Source organism: Scyliorhinus canicula, chromosome 1 (assembly GCF_902713615.1).
Source record: "Scyliorhinus canicula chromosome 1, sScyCan1.1, whole genome shotgun sequence".
NCBI lineage: Eukaryota > Metazoa > Chordata > Chondrichthyes > Carcharhiniformes > Scyliorhinidae > Scyliorhinus > Scyliorhinus canicula.
In genome coordinates, this window is record NC_052146.1 from 291,214,323 (window position 1) to 291,241,634 (window position 27,312).

General features: G+C 47.0%; 1 protein-coding gene across 13 annotated transcripts in view; it reads right to left on the reverse strand.

Annotated features, from left to right (window-relative positions):
• Positions 1 to 27,312, reverse strand: part of cep170aa (centrosomal protein 170Aa) — a 198,809-nt gene that overhangs the window by 143,735 nt on the left and 27,762 nt on the right. For 9 of the 13 annotated variants that reach the window (XM_038815096.1, XM_038815089.1, XM_038815140.1 and 6 more), the window contains exons 2-3: positions 14,664 to 14,809; positions 14,068 to 14,100 (exon numbers count right to left, since the gene is read on the reverse strand). In XM_038815096.1, the coding sequence (XP_038671024.1) occupies positions 14,068 to 14,100; positions 14,664 to 14,768 (138 nt within the window). In that variant the 5' untranslated portion in view covers positions 14,769 to 14,809. The remainder of the gene's footprint in view (positions 1 to 14,067; positions 14,101 to 14,663; positions 14,810 to 27,312) is intronic. The other 4 variants (XM_038815157.1, XM_038815166.1, XM_038815176.1 and 1 more) reach the window with 1 other exon arrangement.

Here is a 27,312-nt window from a genome sequence, read left to right on the forward strand (position 1 = left end):
CTTCCAGAAGTTGGAAATCTTTCACTGCTTGCTGATTAAAAACTGGGGCTTCAAACACCTGTGCAATGGCAGGATTTGAGTGTTAGAAGAGAGGTTTGTTTCATAGTGTGAAGCTTTCCATTACAAAGACACGAGGGATCACACCAAGCAGCAATTCAATTTAGTAGGCAACAACAGCAGCATGCCTTGGTACTCTTTCTGACCATTCTTGGAGACTTGATAAGTGCCTCCCGCTCACCCAAAAGTACAACAATTTGGCCACTGAAAGTGAATGACAACTGGAACCAACTTGACATTCGTAATAATCATCTTTATTGGTCACAAGTAGGCTTACATTAACACTGCAATGAAGTTACTGTGTAAAGTCCCTAGTTGTCACATTCTGGCGCCTTTTCGGGTCCACGGAGAGAGAATTCAGAATGTCCAATTCACCTAACAAGCATGACTTTCGGGACTTATGGGAGGAAACCGGAGCACCCGGAGAAAACCCATGCACACACAGGGAGAATGTGCAGATTCCGCACAGCCATTGACCCAAGTTGGGAATCGAACCTGGGACTGTGAAGCAACAGTGCTAACCACTGTGCTGCTGCGTCGCCCTTGCATCCCCTTCTCGCTCTTCCCAAAACTAAGACCGAAAACCAAGACCATTTCAAATACCCTGAACACAAGGAAATCATGCAAGTATTCAATATTTTAAAGGCAAAAAAAGAAAGAAAACTGAAGGAATTCTATACCACTGCTGTTAGATAATGTGACCCACACTCTCTCAGGCCACAAGTTACGCAAGCTTTTGAATAAACTAATTATGTCAATTGTCATCCTAGTCAATGCTCAGTTATGGTACATGCTGTTTGGCTGGGCTTGAAGGCCTAACTTCGGGGTGGGGAAAAAAAAAAGAGCACAGAATATCACAAGACAGACTCAAAGATGAGTAGTAGAATGTCAGAGGGATAGGAAAAAAAACAATGGTGAGATCACACATGGGAGAGAGCCGATTAGCTGGTTATTCCTAGTGCCACAGGCTAGTGAGTGCAGAAAGAGAAGTGTGCAAATGGCTGGAGAAATGATGCAAGATGGAGGGGTTTTGTTTCCCTGGTATCGTAAGTAGTTCAGGGAAAATGGGACTGTATAAGGAGGTAGAAGGTATTTTGCATCTCAACTAGGCTAGGATAAATATTGTAGGTTTTGTTGGGGGGGGGGGGGTGGGGGAGCACAGCAGGAAACAGAAGGGAGAAAATTAATAAGTAGAGAAAAGCAGAGGATGTAAAGGCTACAAGATTGACAAAAGCAGTGCTTAATGGTATATATTTCATTGAAAGTAGTCTGATTAATAAAGGCAGAAGTGACACACTTGGATTTGACATCATTGCCATAAAGCGTAGGAACAGATAGCCACTTGACCTGTTGAGTCTGCTCAGCCATTCAAATGAGATCATGATTGATCTGATATGATAATCCTCAACTCCACTTTCCCACCTTATCCCCATAACTCATGTTTCCCATACCGATTAACAATCTGTTTATTACAACCTTGAACATTCTTAATGACCCATCCTCTGTAGTCCTCTGTGGTAAAGAATTTCACAGATTCAGTACTCTTGAGAGAACAAATTACTCCTCATTTCTGTACGAAATTGGGAAATGGCTTTAAGATGGGCAGGATTTGCAGCTCAACATTCTTGGTTACAGGGCATTCAAACGGGTCAGAGGAGCTAAAACAAGGACTGGGAAATTGCACTATTCACAAAAGAAACAATTACAGGTGAGAGAAGAGATAATAGACTAAAAAGATCATGCAATGAGGCCATATGGGTTGAACTGAAGAACAAAATTGCCAAGAACAGAAGTGCAGACAACTGTGCTGCAGTAGTAGGGGATTTCAACTACCCAAATTCTGAAAATGCATTCAGGATAATATTTTTTTCAACCAGTATGTTGCAATCCTACTAAGATAGGCAATTCTGGACTTGGTCTTTGGGGATTAAACTGGGTTGGTAGAAGGCTCATCTTTTTAAAAATTCATTTCCCGGATACGGGCATCGCTGGTTAGGCCAGCATTTATCGACTATCCCTAGATGCCCTTCAGAAGGTGGTGGCGAGTTGCCTTCTTGAACCACTGCAATCCCTGAAGTGTAGGTACACCCACTGTGCTGTGAGGGAGGGAGTTCCAGGATTTTGACCCAGTGACAGTGAGGGAACGACGATATATTTGCAAGCTGGGGTGGTGAGTAATTTGGAGGGCTGATGGGGTTCCCAGGTATCTGCTGCCCTTGTCCTTCTAGATGGTAGTCGTCATGGGTTTGAAAGGTGCTGCCTAAGGAAACTTGGTGAGTTACTGCAGTGCACCTTGTAGATGGTGTACACGGTTTCCACTGTTCATCAGTGGTGTAGGGATTGAATGTTTGCGAAAGGGGGAGCAATCAAGCTGGCTGCTTTGTCCTGGATGGTGTTGAGCGTGTGCGTGCGTGCGTGTGTGTGGTGAGGGGGGTGAGTTATTTGTCATAGGATTTCTTGCCTTTGACCTGTTCAGGTAGCCACAGTATTAATATGCCAGTCCAGTTCAGTTTCTGATCAATGGTAACCCCCAAGATGTTGATTGTGGGGATTCAGCGATGGTGATGTCATTGAATGTCAAGAGGAGAGATCATAATTCAGTTAGGTTTGCCATAGTTATGGAGAAGGACAAAGATTGATCAATGTGTGAGTGTCCTCAATTGGAGAACGGCCAATCTTACTGATCGGAGATGTGATTTTGAAAAACTAGACTGGAAACAGCTACTTGAAGATAGGTCAGTGTCACAACAGTGGGATGCAGTCAAGAAAGAGATAGTGATGGGTCAAAGAAACTATGTTCTCACAAAGAAAAAGCAATGGAGGAACTAGCAGAGGCTCTGAACATCAATTGTCTACAGCAGGAGAAGGTTGGAAATGTGACAGAGGAATGGAAGGCTGCCAACACAGTGAGCTTTGCACACAAGCAGAGGGAGAAACCACGGACGAAATTCTCCGACCCCCCACAGTGTCGGAGAATCGCCCGGGGCCGGCATAAATCCCACCTCCGCCGTGGCCAGAATTCTCCGCCACCCGGGAATTGGCGGGGGCGGGAATCACGCCGCGCCGATGGGCGTGCCCCTCCGTGGCAATTCTCCAGCCCGCGATGGGCCGCTGAGAGGCCAATCCCGCCGCCGTGATTTCAACCACCTCTTGTGGCGGCGGGATTGGCGGCGCGAGCGGGCCCCCGGGGGGTGCCCTCACAGTGGCCTGGCCCGCGATCGGGGCCCACCAATTGGTGGGCGGGCTAGTGCCGTGGTGACGTCAGCGGCCGCTGACGCACCAGTGCATAGGCGAACCGGCGAAGGCCTTTCGGCCAGCCCCGACGCCGGGCGCGAAAGGCCGCTGGCGCCGGTTTTGGCGCCAGTCGGCATGGCGCCAACCACTCCGGCGCGGGCCTAGCCCCTAAAGGTGCGGAGAATTCCGCACCTTTGGGGAGGCCCGACGCCAGAGTGGTTGGCGCCACTCCGCTACGCCGGCACCCCCCGCCCCACCGGGTAGGGGAGAATCCCGGCCCATCTGGAGTGAGGCAAGGACAGGTTTTTTGAGTTTTAAACTTGGGAATTTGAAGCAGAATGGGATTTCAGTGCCGAGCAGGAAGAGGTGCTCTTTGCGTTTTCTCCTTGCCTTGTAACTTTTAAATCTGAGAGGCGTCTTGTCCTGCAGCAGCTGTGGCTACAAGGGACAGAGCGGATTGGTAAGTAGTAGGAAAAGTCGATCTATCTTTACAACATTACTTATAATTTGAAAATAGGTTTTGCGGTTTATTGTCTGTAAGGGCTAGCTGTAATTGGTAGTAACAAGGATGAGGAAAAAGGGCCATATAGAATTGGCGATAATCTAATATCAAGCATCTTCCAAAGCTTTAATTTAAAAGGGTAAGTCATAGCCTTGAGAATTCAAGCCTTGGGTTGCTCCTCTTGCTCCATGCGGGAGGCGAGGAATATTTCCAGTGCCCGGGGCCGGCATGTGTGCAGGAAGTGTCTCCAGCTACAGCTCTTGGAAGCCAGAGCTAGGGAGCTGGAGTGGTGGCTGGGGACACTGTGCAGCATTTGTGAGGCAGAGAATATTGTGGATAGCATATAGAGAGAGATAGTCACACCACAGGCTCAGACTCCGCAGGCAGGAAGGGAATGGGTGACCACCAGGCAGAGCAAGAGAGCTAAGCAGGCAGTGCAGAAATCTCCTGCGGCTGTTCCCCTGCAAAATAGATATACCGTTTTGGATACAGTGGAGGGGAATGACCTCTCAGGGGAAAACACAACATCCAAATTTGCTGTATCCCGGCTGGAGAGAAGTAAAAAGTGTGGGCATGCAATATTTATAGAGGGTTCGATTGCAACGGAATAGATAGGTATTTCTGTGGCAGCAGACGAGGCTCCAGGATGGTACGTTGCCTTCCTAGTGCTAGGGTCAAGGATGTCTTGGAGCAGTTACAGAACATTCTGGAGGGGGAGGGTGAACAGCCAGTGGTCATGGTGCACATCGGTACCAACAACATAGGAGAAATAAAATAGGGGTGAGGTCCTGAAAGCAGAATATAGGGAGTTAGAAAGAAAGTTGAGAGGTCAGACCGCAAAGGTGGTGATCTCAGGATAACTACCAGTGCCATGTGTTCGTCAGAGTTGAAATAGTAGGATGAATACGTGGTTGAAGAGATGGTGTGAGGGGGAGGGTTTCAAATTCCTGGGGCATTGGGACCAGTTCTGGGGAGGTTGGATCTGTACAAACCTCTTTGATATGGTGGAGGAGTTCATGAAGGCTGAAGGGCTGTGACTGAACGGAGTTTAGATTACGTCTGAAGTTATGGTTGAGTTGGGTTGGTTTGGGGCGTTAGGAAATTGTGCTGTTTTTTTCTTTTAATTGCTTTCAACATGTTTGGCTGTTTTAGCTCTGTACCTGATTTGTGTATCACTGTGTGGGAAGGAGTCGGGTGGAGGGGGGTCAGAGGAGTTTTGGTGCTGAAGGTAGAGGGAGTGGGTGAAGAGGGGGTTGTGTCTGAGGGTTCTGTGTGTTTGATTAGTGGGGAGAGGGGCCTTTGGAGGGGGCCACCTCGCTAGCAAGCAAAGGCTGGCTGGTGAACAGGAACAAGGTGTGGGGAGGGGCTGCAGCCAACCAAACCTGTGTGGACAGGTTTTGGCTTGCCCAGGAGATCTGAATGATGGACTGAGGGGGAGGAGTAAGAGGAAGTGGCTGAAGTGTTCGGGGGGGGTGGGGGGCTTTGACAAAGAGTCATCGGACTCGAAACGTTAGCTCTTTTCTCTCCCTACAGATGCTGCCAGACTTGCTGAGATTTTCCACATTTTCCCTTTCGTTTCAGATTCCAGCATCCGCAGTAATTTGCTTTTATCCAGTATTTTTTAAAAAATCTAGAGTACCCAAATATTTTTTCCAATTAAGGGGCAATTTAGCATGGCCAATCCACCTATCCTGCACATCTTTGGGTTGTGAGGGTGAAGCCCACGCAGACACGAGGAGAACGTGCAAACTCCACAGGGACATTGACCCAGGGCCGGGGTTCAAACCCAGGTCCTCAGCGCCGTAGGCAGCAATGCTAACCACTGTGTCACAGTGCTGCCCTGGAAGCAGTTAGTATAGAATGTGTGGCGCTGGGACTTTTTCGGGTTACCAACTAAATTTGGAGGAGAGTACTTTTCGGTTTCCCCGCCAGGAAAGGGGACTAACTGGTGCAAGTGGCTCAAGTTTGGTCAGGGCTCCGTAAATTAAACTTCATGAGCATGAGCCTCGTGTGCAAGGTGTAAGTGGGATAGTTGCCCCCTTTGGCTTGCGAGCCGAATGCAATCAGTGAAAATGAATATCTTGCCATGGTTTCTTTTCATTCCAGTATCTCGCGGCCTTCCTGCCAAAGGCATTTTTCGTGGCAGTGCAGTGGCTGATCTCATCATTTATTTGGGCTGGGAAGGTTACCAGGATTCGTAAAACGGTGCTTCAGAGAAGGTGACAGGGGGCTTGGCCTTACCGAATCTTATGTATTACTATTGGGTGATGAATGCCAAGAAGGTGCGGGATTGGGGTTGGGAGCCAGAGGCAGTGTGGGTGAGATTGGAGCCAGGCTCATGTAAGGTGTAGGGACTGTGGGGGTTTGGCTACAGTGCCTCTCCCTTTCGCGGCAGGGAAGCACCTGAGTCGCCCAGTGATGGCAACGCCGAAGATACGGAGGTAATTTAGGCAGCATTTTAAATTAGGACAGCGTTGAAATTCTTGCCAGCCCGAGACAATCACTTATTTGAACCAGCTAGATTAGATGGACGGTTTCGGGGCTGGAAGGAGAAGGGGGTGATTGCACTGAAGGATCTATTCCTGAGAGGACGATTCGCGAGGTTGGAAGAGTTTAGGGAGAAGTTTGGGATCCCGCAGAACAAGGCTTTTAGGTACATGCAAGTGCAGGATTTTGTCAGGAGGACTTTCCCCGACGTGTGGCAGAGGGGTGGGAACCAGAGTGTTAGCTTAGAAGGTGTAATAACTGAAGGGGAAATAGAGAACAAATGAAGAGAACAACATCACCCTGTCTGCTCAAACACAATGGGAAGTGTATTTGTTTCAATGCCAGAAGTATAGCAGGTAAGGCAGATAAAATTAGAGCACTTATTAGTACTTGGAACTATGATGTTGTGGCTATCACAGAAATGTGGTTAAAGGAAGGGCAAGATTGGCTGCTGAACGTTGGACGATATGGATGCTTCAGGAGAGACAGAGGGAAAAGGGATAGGTGTGTAACATTACAGGTTAAGGAGAATATTATAGCCGTACTGCAGGAGGACAGCTTGAGAGCTCATACAATGAGACAATCTGGGTAGAGCTTAGGAACAGGAAGAGGGCAATCACAATCTTGGGCATTTATTACATGCCCCCCAATTGCCAGCGAGAGATAGAGGAGCAGATAGGTAGAGAGATTTTGGATAGGTGCAAAAGTAACAGGGTTATTGTAGTAGGGGATTTTAACTTCCCCTATACTGACTGGGACTCACTTAGTGCTCGGGGCTTGGATGGGGCAGAGTTTGTAAGGCGTATGCAGGAAGCCTTCTTGATGCAATATGTAGATAGTCCAACTAAGGAAGCAGCACTGGATCTGGTATTGGGGAATGAGCCTGGACAGGTGGTTGAGGTTTCAGTAGGAGAATATATTGGGAGTAGTGACCACAATTGGGAGTAGTGACCACAATTCCTATGTTTTAGGGTACTTTTGGATAGGGATGAGGGTAATGTATTCACACAGAGATCCTCACAAGATCAGCCCTCTCATGTTTTCTAACCCTTGCATCATGCATACAGATTTGAGCAATTCAATACATTGCATTGTTTGGTCGGATGGGGTAAGTTTATAAATGAGCAGCAACTTAGTATGAACTGCAATTCACTGCCCCACCCATTCCTCCAGGATTTCTATTATTTTCTAATATTAATCATGATTGTCCAAAGTATTCAGCAGCTTGGGTGTCCAATTTGGTGAAAACAAATTGGACAAGGTTGAACAAAATTTTCTGCTGGAATAAAATTAGTTAAAAGATCATAAAGGAGTCAAGATTCACAGCAAAAGTATCAATTTTGCATACTAAAACATGTGCTACAAAAGACTATTGTTATTCCATTAAGAGTAATGAGAGGGAAGAAAAAAAACATATTTTTTGAAATACTGAAGGTGGTTCAGAGCTCATAGGGAGCTCATACGAGTTATCACATATCCAGTTGGACTGAATGGCCTATTTCTGAGCTGTATAATTCTATACATGTTCAACTGTACCAAAATGGTTGGAGGACATTTAGTAAATTTGCACAATGACATTTGCCTTTGTGGTAAGTATTAAATACTTTTTTTTTGAAAAAGAAAAAATTAATACAAGAGTACTTGCACAGACTCACATTGGCAGGTAAAAACTAACTCAGTGAGTCTGTATTTACTGTATTATATGCATAAGAGCACAAAGCAAGTCCAAACTGCAAAACACTATTTTCTTTTGAATTTCTTGCAGCAATTATTTGGATATTGGGTCTAGGTCCCAACCTTGACCCCTGGAGAATTCTACAACAAACCTCCCTCCAGCACAAAAAGTATCCATTAGCAACTCTGTTCTGTCGCTCAGCCAAATCCATACCTTTTTGCTACTATCCCTATTATTCCATAAGCTATAGCTTTGCTCACAGGTCTGTTGTGTGGCACCATATCAAACGCCTTTTGAAGCCCATGTACACCACATCAACAACATTACCTTGATCAACACTCTTTGTTATCTCTGCAAAACTCAAGTTAGTTCAATGTGACTTTCCCTTAGGAATTGCCTCTGCAATTCACACTCATTTCATTCAGTATCCTTGGAAGCATCTGATCTTAACATAAGAACATAAGAACTAGGAGCAGGAGTAGGCCATCTGGCCCCTCGAGCCTGCTCCGCCATTCAATTAGATCATGGCTGATCTTTTGTGGACTCAGCTCCACTTTCCGGCCCGAACACCATAACCCTTAATCCCTTTATTCTTCAAAAAACTATCTATCTTTACCTTAAAAACATGTAATGAAGGAGCCTCAACTGCTTCACTGGGCAAGGAATTCCATAGATTCACAACCCTTTGGGTGAAGAAGTTCCTCCTAAACTCAGTCCTAAATCTACTTGCCCTTATTTTGAGGCTATGTCCCCTAGTTCTGCTGTCACCCGCCAGTGGAAACAACCTGCCCGCATCTATCCTATCTATTCCCTTCATAATTTTAAATGTTTCTATAAGATCCCCCCTCATCCTTCTAAATTCCAACGAGTACAGTCCCAGTCTACTCAACCTCTCCTCATAATCCAACCCCTTCAGCTCTGGGATTAACCTAGTGAATCTCCTCTGCACACCCTCCAGCGCCAGTACATCCTTTCTCAAGTAAGGAGACCAAAACTGAACACAATACTCCAGGTGTGGCCGCACTAACACCGTATACAATTGCAACATAACCTCCCTAGTCTTAAACTCCATCCCTCTAGCAATGAAGGACAAAATTCCATTTGCCTTCTTAATCACCTGTTGCACTTGTAAACCAACCTTCTGTGACTCATGCACTAGCACACCCAAGTCTCTCTGAACAGCGGCATGCTTTAATATTTTATCGTTTAAATAATAATCCCGTTTGCTGTTATTCCTACCAAAATGGATAACCTCACATTTGTCAACATTGTATTCCATCTGCCAGACCCTAGCCCATTCACTTAACCTATCCAAATCCCTCTGCAGACTTCCAGTATCCTCTGCACTTTTCACTTTACCACTCATCTTAGTGTCATCCGCAAACTTGGACACATTGCCCTTGGTCCCCAACTCCAAATCATCTATGTAAATTGTGAACAATTGTGGGCCCAACACGGATCCCTGAGGGACACCACTAGCTACTGATTGCCAACCAGAGAAACACCCAACCAGAGAAACACCCATTTATCCCAACTCTTTGCTTTCTATTAATTAACCAATCCTCTATCCATCCTACTACTTTACCCTTAATGCCATGCATCTTTATCTTATGCAGCAACCTTTTGTGTGGCACCTTGTCAAAGGCTTTCTGGAAATCCAGATATACCACATCCATCGGCTCCCCGTTATCTACTGCACTGGTAATGTCCTCAAAAAATTCCACTAAATTAGTTAGGCATGACCTGCCCTTTACGAACCCATGCTGCGTCTGCCCAATGGGACAATTTCTATCCAGATGCCTCGCAATTTCTTCCTTGATGATAGATTCCAGCATCTTCCCTACTACCGAAGTTAAGCTCACTGGCCTATAATTTCCTGCTTTCTGCCTACCTCCTTTTTTAAACAGTGGCGTCACGTTTGCTAATTTCCAATCCACCGGGACCACCCCAGAGTCTAGTGAATTTCGGTAAATTATCACTAGTGCATCTGCAATTTCCCTAGTCATCTCTTTTAGCACTCTGGGATGCATTTCATCAGGGCCAGGAGACTTGTCTACCTTTAGCCCCATTAGCTTGCCCATCACTCCCTCCTTAGTGATAACAATCCTCTCAAGGTCCTCACCTGTCATAGCCTCATTTCTATCAGTCGCTGGCATGTTATCTGTGTCTTCCACTGTGAAGACCGACCCAAAAAACCTGTTCAGTTCCTCAGCCATTTCCTCATTTCCCATTATTAAAACTCCCTTCTCATCCTCTAAAGGACCAATATTTACCTTAGCCACTCTTTTTTGTCTTATATATTTGTAAAAACTTTTACTGTCTGTTTTTATATTCTGAGCAAGTTTACTCTCATACTCTATCTTACTCTTCTTTATAGCTTTTTTAGTAGCTTTCTGTTGCCCCCTAAAGATTTCCCAGTCCTCTAATCTCCCAGCAATCTTTGCCACTTTATATGCTTTTTCCTTCAATTTGATACTCTCCTTTATTTCCTTAGATATCCATGGTCGATTTTCCCTCTTTCTTCCGTCCTTCCTTTTTGTTGGTATAAACCTTTGCTGAGCACTGTGAAAAATCGCTTGGAAGGTTCTCCACTGTTCCTCAACTGTTCCACCATAAAGTCTTAGCTCCCAGTCTACCTTAGCTAGTTCTTCTCTCATCCCCTTGTAATCTCCTTTGTTTAAACACAAAACACTAGTATTTGATTTTACTTTCTCACCCTCCATCTGTATTTTAAATTCCACCATATTGTGATCGCTCCTTCCGAGAGGATCCCTAACTATGAGATCATGAATCAATCCTGTCTCATTACACAGGACAAGATCTAGGACCGCTTGTTCCCTCGTAGGTTCCATTACATACTGTTCTAGGAAACTTTCGCAGATACATTCTATAAACTCCTCCTCACGGTTGCCTTGACCGACCTGGTTAAACCAATCGACATGTAGATTAAAATCCCCCATGATAACTGCTGTACCATTTCTACATGCATCAGTTATTTCTTTGTTTATTGCCTGCCCCACCATATCGCTACTATTTGGTGGCCGATAGACTACTCCTATCAGTGACTTTTTCGCCTGACTATTCCTGATTTCCACCCAAATGGATTCAACCTTATCCTCCATAGCACCGATGTCATCCCTTACTATTGCCCGGATGTCATCCTTAAATAACAGAGCAACACCACCTCCTTTACCATCCACTCTGTCCTTCCGAACAGTTTGATACCCTCGGATATTTAACTCCCAGTCGTGACCATCCTTTAACCATGTTTCAGTAATAGCCACTAAATCATAGTCATTTACGATGATTTGTGCCATCAACTCATTTACTTTATTCCGAATACTACGAGCATTCAGGTAAAGTACACTTATGTTGGTTTTTTTACCTCTGTTTTGAATCTTAACATCTCCAGTTTTATTCCTTTTGTTATTACTGGGCCTATTCACTGAGCTCCCCTCAGTCACTGTACCTTGTACTGTCGCCCTTTTAGATTTTTGACTATGTCTTCTCTGCGTTGCACTTTTCCCCTTACTTCCTTTTGCTTCTGTCCCTGTTTTACTACCTTCCAACTTCCTGCATCGGTTCCCATCCCCCTGCCACATTAGTTTAAACCCTCCCCAACAGCTCTAGAAAACACCCCCCCTAGGACATCGGTTCCAGTCCTGCCCAGGTGCAGACCGTCCGGTTTGTACTGGTCCCACCTCCCCCAGAACCGGTCCCAATGCCCCAGGAATTTGAATCCCTCCCTCTTGCACCATCTCTCGAGCCACGCATTCATCCTGTCTATCCTGACATTCCTACTCTGACTAGCTCGTGGCACTGGTAGCAATCCTGAGATTATTACCTTTGAGGTCCTACTTTTTAGTTTAACTCCTAACTCCCTGAATTCCGCTTGTAGGACCTCATCCCGTTTTTTACCTATATCGTTGGTGCCTATGTGCACCACGGCAGCTGGCTGTTCACCCTCCCCCCCCACCCCCAGAATGTCCTGCAGCTGCTCCGAGACATCCTTGACCCTTGCACCAGGGAGGCAACATACCATCCTGGAGTCTCGATTGCGTCCACAGAACCGCCTGTCTATTCCCCTTACGATCGAGTCCCCTATCACTATAGCCCTGCCATTTTTCTTCCTGCCCTGCTGTGCAGCAGAGCCAGCCACGGTGCCATGAACCTGGCTGCTGCTGCCTTCCCCTGGTGAGCCATTTCCCTCAACAGTATCCAAAGCGGTATATCTGTTTTGCAGGGAGATGACCGCAGGGGACACCTGCACTGCCTTCCTACTCTTGCTCTTTCTTTTGGTCACCCATTTTCTATCTCCCTCAGTAACCTTCACCTGTGGTGTGACCAACTCGCTAAACGTGCTATCCACGACCTCCTCAGCATCGCGGATGCTCCAAAGTGAGTCCATCCGCAGCTCCAGAGCCGTCAAGCGGTCTAACAAGAGCTGCAACTGAACACACTTCTTGCACGTGAAGGAGCCAGGGACAGTGGACGTGATCTTGTCCCTTTCCATTTTAAATCCACCTAGTGCCTGAACTATCTAATCTTTCATGGCCTAGGTCACATCTTTCTTCTTAAAGACAGATGCAATGTAATAATTTAGTACATCAAATCCTAATAACATCCATTACAGAGATAGGGGCTTGTTTAGCTCACTCAGCTAAATCGCTGGCTTTTAAAGCAGACCAAGCAGGCCAGCAGCACGGTTCGATTCCCGTACCAGCCTCCCTGGACAGGCGCCGGAATGTGGCGACTAGGGGCTTTTCACAGTAACTTCATTGAAGCCTACTCGTGACAATAAGCAATTTTCATTTCATTTTTCATTTCATTTTCATACAGTTTATTTACATCTCTTCAGCATACACAAGGTTCTGCACTGCATGCTATAAGCAAACAATGAGTTTGGGAGGTGTTTATAATCCACTCCTATTAATTCAAAGCAATTTAATCAGATAGACTGGGTAATTTGAATATGCTGAACTGTATTGTAATTGCTTACTTTGAATAATAATAATAATTTTTATTGTCACAAGTAGGCTTACATTAACACTGCAATGAAGTTACTGTGAAAAGCTCCTGAGGAAAACCACGCAGACACAGGGAGAATGTGCAGACTGCGCAGAGACAGTGTCCCAAGCCTGGAATCGACCCTGGGACCCTGACGCTGTGAAGCTACAATGCTAACCACTGTGCTACCATGCTACCCTGAATGACAGGACTGAAGAAAAACAACTGGATTAAATAGTAGGCTGCGTTTTGTTTACCCAACCCAAGATTACAATAAAGATTTACCAAAAAGTGGCAAGAAAGCCAAGATTTTTGAGTAGGCTGAGCATCCAGATATTGAAAATATTTAACTGCATTATTCTTTTCAACCATTTGTGTGGTGGCTATATTTCAACAAGTCCTGGAGGACCATAATGCTATCCCACTTCGGCATCAACATCAAACATTTCCAAGGCAGGTATAGCACCAGTCACAAAATAAAGCTTTCATTTAATTAATTCAAGAATGTGCCGAGAAGAGCATTGCTTTCTTCAACAATTTCATCTTCCACATCAAGTTCCTTGTGGCCCAAGTAAGATTGCCAATGTCATGCCAACTTGGTATTAGATTTTGAATATAGGTCCATGTCCATCAAAAGCTGGATTGAAACTTCCCAAACTCTATTTGCTTAAAATTCTCCAGAGAGAGTGGATATTTATCTAATCGGAGTTTGACTGAAATCCAGGGCGATTGTTCCGAGGCACACTACGCCCCCCAAATTCCTTCCCTATTATACATTTATGTCAGACCAACTTGAAATTATCCTTTAAATGTTGTAAAAAGAATTAGGTATTAAAACGTGAGGCACAAGAAAGAGAACATGCAATCTTACAAAGGTTGAGTAATAATTTCGATATACCATTCATTTTAATCTGAAAGGATTCATGTGCACACATATTTGTTGCTGAGGGAGAACGAATACAAGAGAAGTGTGAGAGCTGATTCACACTGTATTAAATTTTTGTGACAACTCAAAAAATAAATAATTCTATTCCACTAAAATGTGACACACAACTTTAGGAAACAAACTCCAATCCTAAAACACTTTTATATTCTTCCTACTCACTCGTATCGGCAGGACTTTGCACACTTTGGCCATCTGGAAAAAATTTAAACATGAAGTTATCCAAAATAAAATGCATAAAGAGGAGGGGAATGAAAACAAAAGCTTTAGAAATGCTGGAAAACATTTGGGGGTTAACTCGTTTGGCAAATCATAAAAACTGAAATGAACTTGTGTGTGACATACATAAAGATGGCAATGAATGCATGTTGAAAAAACTATACCACAAACCTAATTAATTGAAGCCAGGAAAGTTGGATTTCAGACAAATATTAGATGTGGCAATAATGAAGCATTTCATTTTGGATTCATTCAAATCTGCTGCTTCCCTCTCCCAGGCTGAATTTATACAGAGAGAAAATCATTTTCAAAGAGTCAAGTTGATGTCTAAAGAGGTTCAATTCCTTACTCACTGATATGGTTTCTGTAAACAGTATAAATTACTTCAGTAAATGCCTTCAAGAGATTCAAACAAAAATAAATCAGTTAAACTGAATCATCTTGATGGCAGTTTGAGTTCAATTGTGTATACAGCTGCATCAAAAGCTACAAGACTGTTCTAGCAAAGGCTTTCGATGCACATCCCTTAAGTGAGTTACCTGTAACATCAATTCACAGTCATCCCGGCCAACAAAGATCATTTCACGTGGCAGCCGGTGACGTGTTCCTCCACTGCTCACCAAAAACCAGGATGTTAAGCTCATTTTCCGCAGTTACTAAAATGCTGTTTCAACACTACGTCATCCTGTGGAGAGAAAACAAAACATATTTTTAGGTTCACTTATTTTTCACAGTACTACTAGAAGCATATTATGCACCCTTCCATAAACGTTGTTGGATTCTCTGTGCTGATTAATGCCAGATGTCAGAAGCCATCACAGGAAATGACAGACTGCTGGATTTGAAGATGGCTAGAAATTTATATATAAGTCACCAGCTGTTATGAAGTGCAGCTGCTTGATACTTGCAACCTCTAAAAATTAACAACCAATCAAAAAAAAAAGCAAAAGCAATTAAATGTATTTTGTAACACTGCTCTGCTTTTCTATGAAGTTATGTGTTGCATGTTGCAAGACTCTTCCCACATAGCAGTCTTTTGTAAATTGAATAATTGCAGCAAATCAGATCCAAAGTTTTCAACCATTAAAATAGTGGTTTTACTGTTAGACACTTGTGAATGTGCCGTATGACAGATTCTAAATGGCTACTATGTGAATACATTATTGCTGCAGCAGAAAAAGACTGCCTCCAAGGAAGCTGTTTTAACATCTTGTGGAAGAGAGAAATATTTGCAACATTAAGCATTCTTTAACAAAATATTAAAGCTCCAGCATTACTTTGCAATATTTTTTCCTTCAAAAAAACATAATTATAGAATGCAGTTTGTAGCATATCTTTCCCTTTAAATAAGAGGAACATAAATCTAACTACAGTAGTCTGCATTTCCTAATTTCTGAAGGAAGAAAAAGTGAACCCATAAATTGACATTGATTTCCTTCTTTAGCAAGGAGTCTGTTGAAAAGGATCGCTGGAGCATGGGGAGAAGGCCAGTAGAATGCTAGCACACCAGCTCAGGAAAAGGGAGGCGGCCAGGGAGATAGGAAGAGTGAAGGATAGGGGGGGGGGGGGTGGGGGGAGGAACATGGTCTTGGACCTAGTAGGGGTGAAGGGGGTGATCAAGGAATTTTACAGTCGGTTGTAGGAGTCAGAGTCCCCAGCTGGGGTGGAGGGGATGAGGCAATTCTCGGAGCGTTTGGAATTTCCGAAGGTGGAGGGTTTGTGGAGGGGCTGGGAGCCCCGATCGGGATTGTGGACGTAGTAGAGGGATTGGAGGCCATGCAGTCAGGCAAAGCCCTGGGACCAGACGGTTACCAAGTGGAATTTTATAAAAAGTTTTCTGGGGTGTTGGGTCCGCTGCTGGTGAGGGCATTTAATGAGGCAAGGGAGCAGGGTGTTCTTCCCTCAACAATGTCACAGGCTTCGATCACATTGATCCTGAAGCAGGAGAAAAACCCAGAACAATGCGGGTCATAAAGACCAATCTCCTTACTAAATGCTGATGCCAAATTGCTGGTCAAGATTTTAGCCTCGAGATTAGAGGATTGTGTACGGGGGGGGGATAGGAGAGGACCAGGTGGGATTTGTCAAAGGCAGGCATTTAACGGCCAACGTCAGGAGGCTCTTGAATGTCATCATTTATGCCCTCCGAACAGAGGGAGGTGGAGGTAGTGGTAACTATGGATGAGGAGAAGGCCTTCAACCGTGTGGGGTGGGAGTATTTGTGGGAGGTTTGGGTTTGTAGACTGGGTCCGGTTGCAGTACCAGGCGCCGGTGGCGTGTGCACGGACGATCCGGGTGAATTCGGACTACTTTAGACTACATCGAGGGACAAGACAGGGATGTCCAGTCTTCCCACTGTTGTTTGCCTTGGCCATATGAGCCTTTGGCGATGGTGCTGAGAATATCAAAGGACTGGAAGGGGCTAGTCCGGGGGGGGGGGGGGGGGGGGGGGGGGCAGCATAGGGTCTCGTTGTATGCGGACGACTACTCCTGTTAATTATGGGAAAAGTGAGGTTTTTGTGATCCTGGCGAGGGCAGGAGAGAAGGCTGGGGAGTTGCAGTTCAAAGTGGTGGGAAGGAGCTTTCGATACTTGGGAATGCAGGTGGCACAGGCATAAATTTAATCTGGCCCAGTTAGTTGAGCAAATGAAGGAGAACTTTTGGAGGCGGGACATGCCCCTGTTGTCACTTGCGGGGAGGGTACAGACAGTAAATAATAATAATAATTAATACTAATAATCACTTATTGTCACAAGTAGGCTTCAATGAAGTTACTGTGAAAAGCCCCTAGTCGCCACATTCTGGTGCCTGTTCGGGGAGGCTTGTACGGGAAAGATGACGGTTCTCCTGAGATTTTTGTTTGTTTTTCAGCGTCTCCCTATTTTTATACCAAAGGCCTTTTTAAAGCGGGTTAATGTGGTTATTTCTGGGTTTGTATGCGCCGGTAAAACCCCACGAGTAAGGAAAGTGCTTTTGGAGTGGATTGGCCATGCTAAATTGCCCGTAGTGTCCTAATAAAAGTAAGGTTAAGGGGGGGGGGGGGGGGGTTGTTGGGTTACGGGTATAGGGTGGATACGTGGGTTTGAGTAGGGTGATCATGGCTCGGCACAACATTGAGGGCCGAAGGGCCTGTTCTGTGCTGTACTGTTCTATGTTCTATGCAAAACTGAAGACAATGGGAATCGGGGGGAAAGCTCTCCACTGGTTGGAATCAAACCTAGCACTAATGATGATGATTATGGGTGTTGGAGGAAAATCACAGTTCCAGGACATTATTGCAGGAGTTTCTCAGGATAGTGTCTTTGGCCGAACTATCTTCAGCTGCTTCATCAATGATCCTCCTTCCATTAGAAAGTCAGAAGTGGGGATGCCTACTGACAATTGCACAATGTTCAGCACCATTTGTGACTCCTCAGGCACTGATGCAGTCCTGGACAATATTCAGACTTAGGATATTTTTGTGATTTCTCCCAGTAGTCAAATGTAGAATATTTCTGCCGTGCATTGATCTAATGAAGTGGGTTTGGAAAGGGACTGAATGGAATTTATCTCGGTGAGGAAGAACGTTTTAGTGCGCAAATGGCCACTTTAGTTTTTATGGAAGGATATCCTATTTTCCTCCGCATTCCCAACCCCATGCCATTTTCTTCTGGCTTTTCTGCAGATCCAGAATGCCTGGTGCACACATCCACCCCATATGGGTCAGGCTCCCTATTTTAAAATGGGGGGATGGGTTACGGTGAAAATCTGATTTTCTCCCATATACCATTTTCATCAAGTGGACCAAGGTTTTGGAAGTCCATTAAAAGTATATCAGGTTTGACAGTTCATGAGGAGTCTGGAACATTCTGAAAAGGTAAGTGCAAAGTGTTTTAAATATTACTATTAAGTGCTGTGCTGTAATGCAGATGAAGTGATTCATTATAGGGATCTATTTTTTTTAAAGGTAATTTGACTCTTTTAATCGGCCTGCCTTATATGTTTGTTCACATGCATAGCAATGCTTTTCAAATGGAGAAAACACCATATACAATAAAAAATATTACAAAATGTCCTATCAGCCTGTGCTGTCATATTTTCTACTATGATTTAAATGGATGTGGCTTATTTTTTTAAAACTGGCTTTGAAAAAAAAAATCTAACCACCCGTACACTAATCAACAGGCACTTTGCTTTGAAAATGAAATGAGTTTTTGCTGTTCTTTCCTTCCCATAGAGCTGTGGCCATTATCAATGCTTCACAAGTCCTAATGCACAGGAGGTCTTCCATTCACCTGAATAAATGGCAGCTCAATAGGTCAGAATAACATATCGTCCCTATGAGCTGGCCCCTTAATGAAAGATTTTTCTAACGTGGCTAATGCATGTTTTTCAGTATCACTGATATGGTGGTTTTTAGATGCCAAAGGGTTCATTTCTTTCCCCCCTATTCTGCCACCTCCCAGGAAAGTGAAATATTTTCCATTGATACTGCATGGAATTTGAGAATGGCACATAGTACATACTTGGTCAGTGGTATGGAGAATACATGGGGGGCATAGAAGTGGCAGGGATGATTTGAGGCAGCATGAAGGATATATGGGAGGGACTGGTGATCTGGGGGGGGGGGGGTTCATGGGCTAGCATGAGCGATTGGTGGGAAGGTAAAGTTTATGGGGACTTCAAACACCGTTGGGTTATGGTTGAAGGTCCGAGGTGGGCCTTCTACCTGATCCATCTCCTCCGCCTTATTACTCACATACTTCAACGCAGCTCATAACTTGCATTCTGAGCATTTCCTTGGTGTGAAGAGAGAAAAATGGCATGCAAAGCCGCACACAAAGGTCAGGTATGAAGGTTGCAAATAACAAAGCAGACAGGCTGGGATTTCCTGAGCCCAGAGGAAGATTATGTTTAAAAAGAATCTTGTTTAAAATCAAAAAGAGCAAGAATGAATATTCTTACATAACAATTGTTGGGTTACGGGTATAGGATGGATACGTGGGTTTGAGTAGGGTGATCAGGGCTTGGCACAACATTGAGGGCCGAAGGGCCTGTTCTGTGCTGTACTGTTCTATGTTCTATGTTCTAATATTTATTAAAACAATACTGCTTCGCAAAAGCAATACATTATTTTGCATTCTATTGTTTTGCCTACCCTCATTCAGATGGTCCTTAAAATTGTGACCATCAATCTGATAACTGCAATTTTTCGCCTGCTGGAATTGGTCAGATGGTTTTGACCATGATACAAAATGAAGTCATCCAAGGCCACTCCTCTACTAATTCAGATCAAATTAATCTTAAAACATAGAAATGAATGTGACTCCCTTAAAATTCCAGTTCCTCTTGATGTCCAAGCACAGACTGTTTGTGTGTTTGGTTTGAAAACAGTCTAACCCACAGAAAATAATTACATCAGCTGAATGCTGGGGCTCATGCCAATTTGCAAAGCTGATAATCTTTAAATGATCTTTTGAATTAAAAGTAATTTTCTCTGCCATTTACAGGACAGCAAATGTTTCTTTCTGTCACCATTGTTTAATCATACAATATGCACTTCTTGGATGCTTATGGGGTTAATTTACTGAATGTATGGGAGCCTCAGTAAACCTGCATGTATTCATTTTACACAATGAATTTGCATTCTGACTAAAGTTTTACAATTATATAAAAATAATAAATGACCATGGTGAAAGTAAAGCCATCAGCATTCATTTTATTTCTCCAATTGTTTTGTCATAAAATTAGGACAAGCCGAGAAAAATATCTTTGGATAAAATTGAACAGTAGCTGGATGATGCAAGAGCCTGCAACTGGCCAACATAATCACTTCACTGCTCACCCACAAGCCAATGTATTGCAAAAGTTTGCAGCAGCATTCAGATAGAAATTAAGAATTAACGTTGGACTCTGCAGTTCATCGGTGTTACATTTTTAAAAATTATTTCATGAAATATGAGCATCACTGACAAAACCAGCATTTATTGCCCATTGCTGATTGGCATTGAACTGAGGGCAGTTAAGTGGCAACCACATTGTTGTGGGACTCGAGTAAGCCAAACTAGATAAGGATGGCAGATATCCTTCCTTAAAAGGTCTTTAGAGAATCAGATGGGCTTTTACAATGATCAATGATAGATGTCATGGTCACCATTGCACAGACTAGTTTCATATTCCAGATTTATTTACTTAATTTAAATTCATCCATGGGTTTGAACCCATGTCCCTGGAGCAATAGGCTGGGTCTCTGGTTTACTAGTTTAGTGTCATTACAATTATGCCACCATTTGGCCGATCTCTGGCCAAGAAATGCTTCATAAGGATACTGTACGTATTTTCCAAAGATTGAAGTGTGTCATTTGGAATAAGTGTTTATCACATTAAAAATGAAATAAAAAGGACTTGAAAATAACAAGGCTCCAAGGGTCACTCTTTCACACCTCCAAGCAATATCAACTGTGTGCTGGTAGGACCCCATTTATAATTTGCCAGCCTTGCCTTCTTTTTTTTAAAAATATAAATTTAGAGTACCCAATTCATTTTTTCCAATTCAGGGGCAATTTAGCTTGGCCAATCCACCTAGCCTACACATCTTTGGGTTGTGGGGGCGAAACCCACGCAAACATGGGGACAATGTGCAAACTCCACACAGACAGTGACCCAGAGCCAGGATCGAACCTGGTACCTCGGCGCCGTGAGGCAGCGGGGCTAACTCACTGCGACACCGTGCTGCCCTGAAACTTGTCCTCTTGACCAAGAAATGGTAGTTAAGGAAAATTAAATTTTGCCTTAAAATTCAGCAAGTAACAATTTTAAATAGTTAATATTTAAACAGATGGTTTAAATGTATGTTCAAATTATTGAAGCAGTTTTGCCATAGGACAAAAAGAGGACTTTCCAAAAATACAGCTTTTTGCGGACACATTCAATGTCAGCAAATCCCTTCCATTTAATGGATTATAACATATGACAGCCACAAGCGTTCATTTGTAGGGAAATATAAATGTATGAAGTATAGCATGGAGCTCACCAACCCAACACAAAGAGTTTTTAACAAGAGAAACTTAACAAGTGTGCATCTTTAATTTGGTGAACTTAATGTTGAAATACAAAAAAAGTGATGATTCAATAGCCTTTTAAAGAAAATCAAGGAGGTAATTGTTACTTGTTAGAATTTTAAAATCAGGACTTCCGGTTGCGGCTATGACCAGCTAAGTCGCACATTTGGCAGCTCCTGCGACAAAGGTGTTTAAGGGCCGATTGGAGGGCCCCGACGGTACTGTAAAGACGAATCCCGGTGGGGGAAGGCTCCCTGAGGAGAGTGAGACCAACTTTATGGTCGGTACTCGGAGTGGGGCGACAAAAAAAGCGGCAGCAGCTCCCCGAAAAAAGCGGGGGAAGAGGACCAAAATGGCGGCCGGTGGCGCACTAGAAGATTGGAGAAAATGGGCGGAGGAGCAGCAGGCCGCTCTCCTCCGGTGTTTTACGGAGCTGAAAGTGGAACTCTTAGAGTCTATGAACGCGACGACCACAAGGCTGATGGGGGCCCAGGCGACCCAAGAGGCGTCGATAAGAGAGCTGCAGCAGGAGATGACTGCAAGGGAGGAGGAGGCCACGGTCCTCGTGGGAAAGGTGGAGGTGCACGAGGCACTCCACCTGAAATGGCAGAGCCGCTTTGAGGAGCTGGACACTCGAATGAGGCGGAAGAACTTGAGGATCCTGGGCCTAGCAGAAGGCCTGGAGGGGCCTGATCTCCCGAAATATGTAGCGGAGATGCTGAGCTCCCTGATGGGAGAGGGGGCCGGTCCATCGCCTCTGGAGCTGGAAGAAGCATATCGGGTCATGGCTAGGCGGCCTAGGGCGAACGAGCCCCCGAGGGCGGTGCTGGTGCGATTCCAGCGTTTCTGTGATCGGGAGAAAGTGCTGAGGTGGGCCAAGCGGGAGAAAAGCAGCAAATGGGAGAATTCGACGGTGCGGATATATCAGGACTGGAGTGCGGAGGTGGCAAAGCGGCGGGCCCGGTTTAACCGGACGAAGGCAGTGCTGCACGCAAAAAGGATCAAGTTTGGAATGCTGCAGCCAGCGCGCTTGTGGGTCACCTACAAGGACCAGCACCATTACTTTGAGACCCCAGAGGAGGCATGGACTTTTGTTCGGGAGGAAAAGCTGGACCTGAACTAGAACTTGGGAACGCCGGCGGTCGAGGCCGCCCGAGTACCCTTGACTGATCAAGTGGCCCATGTCTTTCTTAGGCCAGGTCGGAACTTGGTTAAAGTTGATGGATCGTTTGGTTTCTTTGAAACTTGTGTTATGGGGGGTTTCTTTGTTCCTTTTTGTGTGTCTCTTCCCGTTGCCAACTTCCCTTAATTATTGTTGTTGTAGGGGGGGCTTTTTTACTGTTTTTTGATCTGTTCTTTAAGGGTTATGGTTACTGTTCTGTTCGATGGAGGGTGATGGTTAAATACGTTATTATTGGGTAGTTATTTAGTTATGCAGGCATAGTTATGTATTTATGTATTTATTTGAGATTTGTTATTTATATTGTTATATTGTTAAGTTGGGGAGGCGGGACGGGGGGGGGTGCAAGTTGGTTATGCGTGTTTTCTTTTTCTCTTTTTCTTCCTCTCGTTTTAAGGGGGCTTTTTTATGGGCTTGGATGGGGACGGGGGTGGAATTGAAGATGGCGGGGTAGGGTGTGGCCGGGCGAAAGCGCGGGCTTTCCCCTGTTTCCCGCGCGCGGGACGGAGGAAGGGGGAGGAGAGAAGAGTGGGGTGTGGCCAGCAATGGCGGCTTTTCCCGCGCTGAAGCGGGGTCAGAGAGGGATGGCAAGGGGGGGGGGGGGGGGGAGGCCCTCCCCCCCACATCGGGAGGAGTCGGAGTGTGGCAGGGGCAGCCGGGTCAGCAAAAATCAGCTGACTCTCGGGAGTACGATGGTGGATACACCGCGGCTAGGAGGGGTCCTAGCCGGGGGGGGGGGGGGGGGGGGGGGGGGGGGGGGGGGGGGAGGGGGGTTAGGGGGGATACCGGGTTGCTGCTGGAAAGGCCGAGGACGGGAAGGGAAGAACGGGAGGAGAGAGGGGGGGGGGGGGGGGGGCATCGCCATGGGGAGCGGGTCAGAAGGGGAGGGTCGACCCGGGGCGAACAGGGGACAGGACATGGCTAATAGACAGGGGAAAGGGACAGGTCGCTCCGCGACCCGGTTGATTACTTGGAACGTGAGGGGGCTGAATGGGCCGGTCAAGAGAGCAAGGGTTTTTTCACACCTAAAGGGACTGCAGGCGGATGTGGCAATGTTGCAGGAGACTCACTTGAGAGTAGTAGACCAGGTACGCCTGAGAAGGGGGTGGGTGGGACAGGTGTTCCACTCAGGCTTGGACGCAAAGAACCGGGGGGGTGGCGATTTTGGTGGGAAAGAGGGTGTCGTTTGTGGCGGCGCAGGTGGTAGCAGATAAGGAGGGTAGGTACGTGATGGTGAAGGGTAGGCTGCAGGGAGAGAATGTGGTGCTGGTGAATGTGTATGCCCCGAATTGGGATGACGCGGGTTTTATGAGGCGCCTGTTGGGCCTCATTCCGGGTCTGGAGGCAGGGGGCCTGATCATGGGGGGGGACTTCAATACAGTGCTCGACCCTGGGCTGGACAGATCGAGTTCCAGGACGAATAGGAGGCCGGCAGCGGCAGAGGTGCTAAGGGGGTTCATGGAGCAGATGGGGGGGGTAGACCCTTGGAGATTTGGCAGGCCAAGGGCGAGGGAGTATTCTTTTTTCTCCCACGTCCACAGGGTGTACTCCAGAATAGACTTTTTTGTACTGAGCAGGGGGCTGATTTCGAGAGTGCAGGACACGGAGTACTCGGCCATTGCGATTTCGGACCATGCACCACACTGGGTAGAGGTAGAACTGGGGGAAGCACGGGACCAGCGCCCGTTGTGGCGCCTGGATGTGGGGCTGCTGGCGGACGATGAGGTGTGCGGAAGGGTCCGGAAGGGCATTGAGAGATATCTGGGCACGAACGACACGGGCGAGGTGAAGGTGGGGGTAGTCTGGGAGGCCCTGAAAGCAGTGATCAGAGGAGAGCTGATCTCCATAAGGGCACACAGAGAAAGGAAGGAGAGGCAGGAGAGGGAGAGACTGGTGGGGGAACTTATAGAAGTGGACAGGAGATATGCGGAGACACCAGAGGAGGGGCTGTTGAGGGAGCGGCGCAGTTTACAGGCCCAGTTTGACCTACTGACCACTAGGAAGGCGGAGACGCAATGGAGAAGGGCACAGGGCGCGGTCTATGAGTACGGGGAAAAGGCGAGCAGGATGCTAGCACACCAGCTGCGCAAGCGAGAGGCAGCCAGAGAGATTGGGGGAGTGAGAGAGAAGGGAGGGAACGTAGTGCAGAAGGGGCAAGAGGTGAACGGGGTCTTCAGGGATTTCTACAGGGAATTGTACCGGTCTGAGCCGCCCAGGAGGAGGGGGGGAATGGAGAACTTCCTCGATAGATTGAGGTTCCCAAAGGTCCAGGAGGAACGGGTGGAGGGGCTGGGGGCGCCGATAGAGCTGCAGGAGCTAGTTAAAGGGATAGGCCAGATGCAGGTGGGGAAGGCGCCGGGGCCGGATGGGTTCCCGGTGGAATTTTATAAGAAGTATGTGGACTTGGTGGGTCCAGTGCTGGTGCGAGCCTTCAATGAGGCGCGGGAGGGGGGGGTTCTGCCCCCGACAATGTCACAGGCCCTGATCTCCTTGATCCTGAAGCGGGACAAAGACCCTGTACAGTGCGGGTCCTACAGGCCTATCTCCCTCTTGAATGTAGATGCCAAACTGTTGGCAAAGGTCCTGGCAACCAGAATAGAGGATTGTGTGCCAGGGGTAATCCATGAGGACCAGACGGGGTTCGTAAAGGGACGACAACTTAACACAAATGTCCGGAGACTGTTGAATGTGATTATGATGCCAGCAGTGGAGGGGGAGGCTGAGATAGTGGTAGCACTGGATGCGGAGAAGGCATTCGATAGGGTGGAGTGGGAATACCTGTGGGAGACGCTGGAACGGTTTGGGTTTGGGGAGGGATTTATCAAGTGGGTGAAGCTGCTGTATTCGGCCCCGATGGCGAGTGTGGTTACAAACGGGAGGAGGTCAGAGTATTTTGGGCTCCATCGAGGTACCAGGCAGGGATGCCCCCTATCCCCCTTACTATTTGCATTAGCGATCGAACCGTTGGCGATGGCACTGAGGGGTTCAGGGGGGTGGAGAGGACTGACAAGGGGAGGGGAGGAACATCGGGTATCACTCTATGCGGATGATTTGTTGTTATATGTGGCGGACCCGGAAGGGGGAATGCCGGAGGTAATGGAAATACTAGCGGAGTTTGGGGACTTTTCGGGATATAAATTAAATGTGGGTAAAAGTGAGGTCTTTGTGATACACCCGGGAGATCAGGGGGAGGGAATTGGGCGGCTCCCCTTTAAGAGAGCAGTAAAGAGCTTCAGGTACTTGGGGGTGCAGGTGGCAAGGAACTGGGGGACCCTCCACAAGCTGAACTTTTCAAGGCTGGTGGAGCAGATGGAGGAGGAGTTCAAGAGGTGGGACATGGTACCGCTGTCGCTAGCAGGGAGGGTGCAGTCAGTCAAAATGACGGTCCTCCCGAGGTTCTTGTTTCTGTTTCAGTGCTTGCCCATCTTTCTCCCCAGGGCCTTCTTCAAGAAGGTAACTAGCAGCATTATGGGCTATGTGTGGGCACATGGCACCCCTAGAGTGAGAAGGATTTTCTTGGAACGGAGTAGGGACAGGGGAGGATTAGCGCTGCCCAATCTTTCCGGATACTACTGGGCGGCGAACGCATCGATGGTGCGCAAGTGGGTGATGGAGGGGGAGGGGGCAGCTTGGAAACGTATGGAGAGGGCGTCCTGCGGCAATACAAGCCTGGGGGCGCTAGTAACGGCACCATGGCCGCTCCCCCCCACAAGGTATACCACGAGTCCGGTAGTGGCGGCCACCCTGAAAATCTGGGGGCAGTGGAGGCGACACAGGGGGGAAGTGGGGGGTCTGATGGCGGCGCCACTGAGAGGGAACCACAGATTTGTCCCGGGGAACACTGGCGGGGGATTCCAGAGCTGGCACAGGGCGGGCATCAGGCAACTGAGGGACATGTTCATAGAGGGGAGGTTTGCGAGCCTGGGAGAGCTGGAGGAGAAATTTGAGCTCCCCCCGGGGAACACGTTTAGATACCTGCAGGTGAAGGCATTTGCCAGACGACAGGTGGAAGGATTTCCCTTGCTTCCCGATAGAGGGGTGAGTGATAGGGTGCTGTCAGGGGTCTGGGTCGGAGAAGGGAAGGTCTCGGACATCTACAAAATAATGCAGGAGGTGGAGGAGGTATCGATAGAGGAGCTGAAAGACAAGTGGGAAGCGGAGCTGGGAGAGCAGATAGAAGATGGGACATGGGCGGATGCCTTAGAGAGGGTCAATTCGTCGTCGTCGTGCGCAAGGTTGGGCCTCATCCAATTTAAGGTGCTGCACAGAGCCCATATGACGGGGACTAGGATGAGTCGGTTCTTCGGGGGTGAGGACAGGTGTGTTAGGTGTTCGGGAAGCCCTGCGAACCATGTACATATGTTCTGGATGTGCCCGGCACTCGAAGAGTTCTGGGAGGGGGTGGCGGGGACGGTATCGAGAGTGGTGGGAACCAGGGTCAAACCAGGGTGGGGGCTAGCGATTTTTGGGGTTGGGGTGGAGCCAGGAGTACAGGAGGCAAGGGAGGCCGGAATATTGGCCTTTGCGTCCTTGGTAGCTCGGAGAAGGATCTTGATTCAGTGGAGGGACACAAGGCCACCAAGTGTTAACACCTGGTTAAACGACATGGCAAGCTTCATCCAATTGGAAAGAATCAAATTCGCCCTGAGAGGGTCGGTACAGGGGTTCTTCCGGCGGTGGCAGCCCTTCCTTGACTTTCTGGATCAGAGATAGGACCTGGAGGCCGAAACAGCAGCAACCCGGGGAGAAAGGGGGGGGGGGGGGGGGGAAGGGAGGGGGGGGGGGGATAGCAACGAAGGGAGCACGTCAGCGGGGGGTCGCGGGCAATGACCTGCCCGAGGCCATCGGCAGAAAGGGAAAAACGGTTTGGTTGCTAGACGGGTAGCGCGGGGGGGGGGGGGGGGGGGGGCGGGAGAAGAGGGTGGGGGGGTGCGCGCGGGGGAGGGCGTGGGGAGGATTTTCCAGGGG